Source organism: Haemaphysalis longicornis, unplaced genomic scaffold, assembly GCF_048455015.1.
Source record: "Haemaphysalis longicornis isolate Haplotype H1 unplaced genomic scaffold, Haemaphysalis longicornis Haplotype H1 scaffold_7, whole genome shotgun sequence".
NCBI classification, from domain to species: domain Eukaryota; kingdom Metazoa; phylum Arthropoda; class Arachnida; order Ixodida; family Ixodidae; genus Haemaphysalis; species Haemaphysalis longicornis.
In genome coordinates this window covers 131,128,652-131,136,368 of record NW_027526422.1, presented here as the reverse complement: position 1 = coordinate 131,136,368, position 7,717 = coordinate 131,128,652, and the positions used below count along the sequence as shown (strand labels likewise).

General features: G+C 47.4%; 1 protein-coding gene across 1 annotated transcript; it reads left to right on the top strand.

Moving 5' to 3' along the window:
* Positions 1-3,444: 3,444 nt before the first annotated feature.
* On the top strand, positions 3,445-7,175 carry LOC144146990 (uncharacterized). The gene has a single exon (XM_077678986.1). The coding sequence runs from the start codon at positions 3,445-3,447 to the stop codon at positions 5,752-5,754; it is 2,310 nt and encodes a 769-aa protein (XP_077535112.1). The 3' UTR covers positions 5,755-7,175.
* Positions 7,176-7,717: the final 542 nt, after the last annotated feature.

Below are 7,717 nucleotides of genomic sequence, written 5' to 3'. Positions count from 1 at the left end.
GAGGAGGATAATAAGGACGGATGCCTACCACTGGACACGTACAGCTGTAGGCACCACGCCATTATCATGCATAGAACGAAGGGGCTCTATTCCACGTGACGCTTCTTCTACAAATTTTATCGTTGCCGTGCGTAACACCTAACTCGCGGTGGGCAACGCGGAAGCGAGCAGTGGGAAATTTGGTGGCGTTCTGAATGCCCTCTGATGAGCGTGACCTTTTCTGGTTAACCACACGGGAATAGGTCTTCGAAGTGTTACAGCTTCGTCTTCCTACAGAAGTAGTGAACTTTTAAAGTGGATCGGTCTGAATGTTCTGTCGCCATGCTTGAGGAGACGCCGGCCTTGCGTCGGGAACGGGCATCTTGCGTTACCTTTCCCAGCTCTTTGGGCCATGATTTATGTAAACAAGTCATTTGCATCTGCAAGGTCTTTCCCCCTTGGTGCGCTGGAGGATTCCCGTAACAGAGCGAAGGTCTTGCAAATCTACGCTTTTGAGGACTCATTTTTAGTCCCATTGCCTAAGCATGTGGCTGAATATACGACAGAACCACTTTATTTTATTAGGCATAACATATCTGGTCAATCTGAAAACCTGTAGGTTCAAAAGGCAGAATCATAACCATGCAACCTAGGCTGGTTTTGTAATTTATTACTGCAGTTTTGTGCGAAAGTTCTCAATCCTGGTGAAGCTCTCAAACTGAAAGAAAATAATGATGAACCATTAAATTTTAATTGGGAAGCATTAGTTCACCGTGTGCGTAGAAGATCCGGCGTCCTGCCTGCTAAACCAGAAGGACCAAACAAAATTGCCGACGGCGCAAACGCTGCAGAAATAGAATTAATTTAGTTTGTAATGGAGTTCACAACAAACGTGGGTAAATTTCATGCTGATGTAGCATAAACAAGGGACCTCCGGAACGCGCGACGAACGTACATTCCCAACGCCACCAAGGCCAGTCGATGTCTCTAGGAGAATAAACTGCCGAAGGACTGACAAATGGGATAGTTGGAACTGGTTCATAGTGAAAAAACAGCACAAAGACGACGGACTTAGAAAAGAAAGGATACAGGACGAGCGTCCTGTCTCCCTTCTTTTCTACGTTCGTCGTCTTTTGCTGTTTTTCCATCATGATCTACCAGTAGAATAACGGCGGATTTATTAAACACATTGTGGCCTTCAACTTAGGAACGTGTGTTACCCACTTGAGCTTATTGATTACCAAAGTAGCAATTAAGGGCAATTAAGGGAGTAGCAAAGTACATTACCGCTAAATGTCCTCTTGGTTCAGCGATGCGAACGCGGTTTCCCTCATACGATAGCAGCGAAATCGTGCGATATCACTGAAAACTGCGATCCCACAGGGCTTCCCCGACAGATGGCGTGGTATCGGTGATAACGTGGTGACGCGCCGGCCTTACGGTACCCTTTGAGCCTATCGTGTATCCCTCCCCCTTCCCGCCGCAGTGTACATGCCGCAACGAGTAAGTGTATCGGACGTAATAAATAAATAAATGAATAAATAAATAAATGAATAAATAACTAAATAAAATAAATAAAGCACGAAGAAACAAGTAAATCAATAAACGTAATAAACCGGTACCCGCGATTTGACGTGACGTGAGTACGACTATTTTTGACATGGCGTAAGGTTTATGTAATGGCCCAGTCACTTTATTACTCTATATAGGCCTGACAGGTCTCGTAATGGTAGTGTTGTAGTATCGGACAACAGCGACATAAAACCAAAAAACTGCTATAAGATTAGAACTTACGTTTGGCAATGACACACAAATGTTATCGCATTCATTACATCATGAGGAGTGCTCGTGTGTCTTGGAAATTTTTGTCATGTGCAACCAGAAACGCCAAAAATTAAAGCTGTTACACAAGTGTGAAAGTTTGATGCTGTCGATAACCCCCCGGCTCATTACCACTACGGCACTTAGTGCGCAATCGGTTGAAGGAACAGCGAAAACCCCTCGATCACTACACAAAATACAATGGTAATTTCGTTCGAATAAGACACAACTGTTTCATGTCATCTGTCGTGCAAAACAAAAAAAATGGAAACGAATGAATAAGGCCTCAGAATAGACTGCTAGGAACGCCCGTTGTCTTGCTTGCTTGCTTGCCTGATTGATGGATTGATTGCATCTTTATTTTCTGACTTTTCCACCCCAGCAAGCACATGGAGTGGTTTGTTCTTTACTACCTAGGCTACAGCCCGTAACAAGCGAGACCCTAGTCTCGACTAGTTTTGCGTTGTTTCGAATGAAAGAGCTTCAGTTTCAGTTTTTAAAGACGATAGTCTTTCTTGGGGTACTTAAACCCAGAAATTTTGGTCTGTCTGTATGTCTGTCTGTCTGTCCGTCTGTCTGTCTGTGACTCGATTCAGCCATCCGGCCAAAGTAAAATGCATACTGCGCAATAGTCTTTTATACTCACAGCCAAACGTGAGCGTCTAAGCCAGTTTATATGTTCATACTTGTCAACTTTGTTGAACAAGGACAAGACATTACGCAAATATAAGACAGCAAACAGCAAATTAGTACACAAGGGATATTTACAGTGTTCGTTTATTAAAAAATTCATGGATGTTTGGTTTTTCGATAGCAAATGATATTCTATACATCTACTGCGGAAAACCGCCGCCTCCTGGCGGCATATGAAAAATTATGCGGCAACAGCAACGAAAGGTTCCACTATCTAGGTTCCACGTTCTGCTTGGAACGCACGTGGAGCACGGCCACGCGGTTCTATAAACCTTGTAGTCGGCCGCCTCCATTCACGCTCGTCTCCGCCGTACTGCAGCGCTGGCATCGATGAACCGGGCCTGTAGCAGTGGAACGCGGTAAATTCAAATCGCCTTGCACAAACCTTTAGTGTGTTTACCTTGGGATGAGCGCGATGGTACAGGAACAGCATGAGAGGTGAGCAGGAAAGCAAAGGGGGGCATTTCTATGGCAAATGTCTACAAAGACTATCGTGTTTTGACTACATTTGCAACGAAAGGAGCAGATACGCGGCCAATTTTTTATTTTCAAAGTCTTCGACCATTGCTTTCTTTGATGACATAATATCAATTTTTTGTGCGTTACCACTCTGCTTTTGTATTAATTCTTGCCCAAAGCAACTATATTTTGTACGAATTCTCAGTTTAATTTCGGTAGTTTGTTTTACAGCTCCTCTGCCGTCTCCTCTATTAGTTGCAAGTACTGACTGCCTTACATGTACTGCCTTGCAATATTCTTGTTTGCAACGTGCGCTCAATAAATCTTTCAAGATTTCTGTCCAATGGGCTCACAGTTTCCTGGCAGCAGAGAAAAAAGTGTTACTTTAATTGTGGGGCTTTTAGAGTAAAAAATAATCAGGAAGCCTTTCTTCCAAATGCATCTGACAGTTTATAATATATGTTACCTTCCTTATTTGTTTTGCAGGAGGCGATGTGGAGGTGTCCCGTTACGCTTCTCCTGGCCGCATTTCTTGTGGGTGGTGCTGCAGCACGACCCGCCGAGAAGGGCGCTCGCCATGCCAAAAACGAGGCTGCCGGCCGAGAGGAGGCGCTGGCCAGACTCTTACGAGAGGAGCTCCGAAATTTGGAGACTTCTTCATTTCCGAGGTACGGCATGCGTCGAGGTGCAAGCGGAACTTCTGCAGTGATCGGAGGCGAAGACGGCGGCGGCATAAGTTTGTCTGAAAATTCCAGCGGAAACCAGCACTCGAACGTCGACCTTGGCGCTGCCCCTGAGAACACCGACGACAACAGGGTTTCGAATCAACAGCAGCACGATATCGCCCGTTCCCTTACTTCCGAGGACGCGGTTCCACCCGAAGACTTCGTCAAAGATCCCGGACCACCTTCGTACACTGGTTCCGAGCACCTAGCCGAAAAACGCGCTCTCCCGCCTCACGTGCTCAGAGCCCGGTCTTCAGGTGACAGTTTCGGGTTCAGACTCAGGTCACGCTCTAGGCCTGTCTACAAGCCACTTTACTCCTCCAGTGAGCACTTGGCCGCGAGACCCGCTATTCCGCTACCACAGCTACAGGCATATCAAAACAGCAAAGGACCGGAGCCATTTGCTGCCGGAGCCCCCGCTCTCCTGGACGAAGGCAAAGTTGCCGAGGTACTACCGACAGTTTTACCAACATCCATGCCTGCAACGCGTTTGCCAACAATGTTTCCACCGAGATACCCTTCCACAAAAGTGGCCTTCCACACTCCAACGCCATTTCCCTTTCACCCGGTGAGCACAACGGCCGCTCCAGAATTAGAGCTCGTTCCGGAGCCCGTGGCGGAGAAGCCTGCTCTACTGCACGCTGTAGACGACTTAATAGGTGAAGACACGGTCTTAAAGCCTTCAGCCCAACAGCCTTCTGCGAATGTTTTGCCGAGCACTTCACTACCTCCAACCGAGGCAAAAGTTCCTTTCATTGATAAAACATCAACGGAAGCTGCCCAACCAACCACCCAACCCCCGCAAACGGAAGCTGCCGTGCCACAAAAGGACCCCGGTAGTGTGCATACTGAAGAAGTTCCGCCCTCAGAGGCACCGAAACGTCAGTCAGAGAAACCAGTCACGGCAGCCTCGGTTGCATCTTTCCCGACGCACTTGTATTTGCCGGATGCACTAGTTCTTTCTAATCAGCACAGCAAACCAGCGCACTCGCGGTTTTCTCCAGGGACGGTGCCAACAAAACGGACAACGACGCCTCGCCAATACGACGAGCCAGGAAAAACGCCATCGTCCACAACAAAATCCCCACTTCCCTTTCCACCGAGGAGGCGCATGACTTTCCAACCGTTCAAGAAAACGACGTCAACGGCAGCACCCAGCACATCAGCGGTGCCTACGCCATCTACTCCAGGATTGCCACTCGAGCCACAACCTCTACCCCACTACGCAGCTGTTGATGAATTCACCAAGGAGGAACAACCAGCTGTACAACCAGTGCTCGACACCAACTCGGACTCAAAAACAACGACTCAAAATCTTTTGATCTCAACCGAACCTTCTGTAAATCCCGATAAACTCTTTCCCGAGGTGCCTGAGGATCATGACGAGGACAAGCGAGTAGGGAATGCTCCGGTTGCCAAACCTCTCACAAATGGTGCCCAGAAAACTAAGCAAACGGTTGCAATTCCAAGCGACGGGCACTCGGAAAAAGACGGCGCGTCTGCTGTCACGGAACATGGTGGAAAAGTTGGTGTTGACAACGATCAGGAGATGTCAAAAGAGAAGCCAAGCAAGGATGCTCCGCCACAAGTGGAGTCTCTCCCCTCCAAACCACACCACTTCGGTGTGGAGCCGGCAGCCGTGACTACGGGGGAGAATAAGGGGGAGCCAAAAACCGAAGTAGTCCCTCCTCCCAAGAAATCACCATCGAAAGTGCAAGAGGACCCGCCGGCTGTCGAACCAGTGCCAGCGTACAACTCCGGCCCTGAAGATGAATCCCTCGGTCTCTCAGGTTCCTCAAGTGACCAGCAGAGCGCCCTGGAGATCCTCGAGCAGCTTCACAAGGCGGAGATTGCACCCCTTGAGGACCCTTCGGCCCCGACCGACACAGCTGACCCTATCGCCGAGCCAGGCTCCCCAGCAGATTCAGAAGGTCCGTCTTCCTACAGTGTGGATGACATGATGGTGTCTTTAGCCATGAGCGAGGGAGAGAACTCTGACCCCGTACCTGACAAAGCAGACGACGTCCAGCAAGCACCCCTCCACCTTACTGACATAGAAGGACGTGTGATATACTAGAGCATGTTTGTGTTATCTTACAGTTGCACAGAGAGAACGCTGGACTTTGTTATTAGTAGAATGCATATGTCTGTTCTGTCTGCTAGTGGCAATCTTCAGCGAACAATTGGCTTTCGGTGTTGCATTTAGTTCTGGGACAGCATAAGGTAGGCATAGGTAAAAATTTTGTGCAGCTACAGGCTCCACGTTTTGACGAAAAATAGGAACGCAAGAGTACGCCGCAAAACTGCCATAATGCGCCGAGTCAATTCATCTTTAAGCGTCTTTGGGGCCTCCACATATTGTATAAGAGGAAAGTCGCAAAGCTAAGGCGCGATATGTCCGTTCAAATGTGCTAAAGTTGTCCGGAGCTTTTACATTGGGTTCAGTTTTTGCTCTGACTCCCTCAGCCCTAATAGTAAGGGCCCTCATAGTTTTAATTAATCGACTTCGTGTAGGTGAAATAGAGGTTTCTGACGCCAGCTATTGGCGCGACGTGGCTGGCTACGTTGTTCCGCTATGACGGAGAATGGCAACTCACCCATCTACCCGGTTCAGTGTTTCGTGCAGTGTAATATTTTTAAATCACAAGTTTTTTCATAACGAAAAAAGCGCTTGACACACCTTCCAGTTCATATGGCGAGGATTACGACAGCCCTCACATAAACATCACTTTGGCACGGCCTTGACAAAGATTGTTCCGTCCATCAAAACGTTGCTCACGGCCGTCTGAATCTTTTTCTGGCTAAATGGAGCTGGCCCTGTATCAGACATCTTGAGGTTTTCGTTCTTTCCTGCAGGTCTCCGATCCCCAGGTTTTTTTATTTGTCCTTATAGATTTTACTCTGGTGTAATACCACAACCTTACAGCCTGCAAGTGAAGTTTCTTCTAAAGACCCACCCGTTGCGCAAATATATCTTCTACGAAGCGACGACCCATTTCGGTAAAGGTCGCGTCGTTTGAGGCTATTGTGTGTGTCTTCTTCTAAGTTCCCTTTTTACGCCTTGGGCGAATCTGTGCAAGTTACGAATAGATTTTTCTTAACTAGGAGCGGAGAGGTCACGGTGACTAACACATGTTATGTATAGGGTGGATGCTTCAAGAAAAACTGGTGGTGTCGGAGGGATCAAGCACTCGACGGTTCATCGCTGTGTGGCAGTGTTATTGGGTGTATAAGGCGGGTGGTTGGGTCGATTTTCATTTTTGAACTGTACAGTAAATATTGTTGATCTCAGCAACGTTTCCAAGACGAACGTTCGCTCCGCTGTCTGCTTCATGCGTGGCCGAGCATTTCCATAATTACCCCGCACAAATTGGGCGAGGTTCACATTAGCACCCCATACTTCAGCAACATCATGGCGCCGGCGTCTGCAATTCCTTGGTGTCCTCGAACTAATTTATACATTTACTCTGTATTGTCTTCGACGTTGTCATGAACTGCAAGTAAAATGTGTTTCCCAAAGATGTTTGCCTCGTCTCCGTGTATTATTGACGGTCCCCGCAAATGCAATACCAGAAAAAAAAAACTTGCATTAGTTATACGATGAACTTGAGTAATTGAACTTAAGCTATGGTTATGGATCATAATTGCTCTATTTTGGAAGGCGCTTGCAGATACATCATCCTGATCACTTTCTGCACAATGTCTGGACACCTAGCTGTACCTTTTCCTGTTGTGTAAAAGGGATTCAGGTTTAGTCATTCAAGACAGGGGACTTAGTGCTAATGCCTATGAAGAACGAAGAGAAATGCCAGAAAAGAGCGCGAAGGCCAACCAGAATCCACCGTGGGGGGCTAGGCTAAACGTCCGAAACATAAAATGGGCAAAGAGAAGAAAGAGGTAACACAAAGGTGAAAGGTAAGAATAATACGCTCGCATGAAGCGCTGATGTAGGTCCTAGCTCTATGTTGAGGGCAGAAGAGTCTAGGAGCAAGCTGTGTAATTCAAAATACTATGGCAATGTACACGGCTCCCTGTATCGC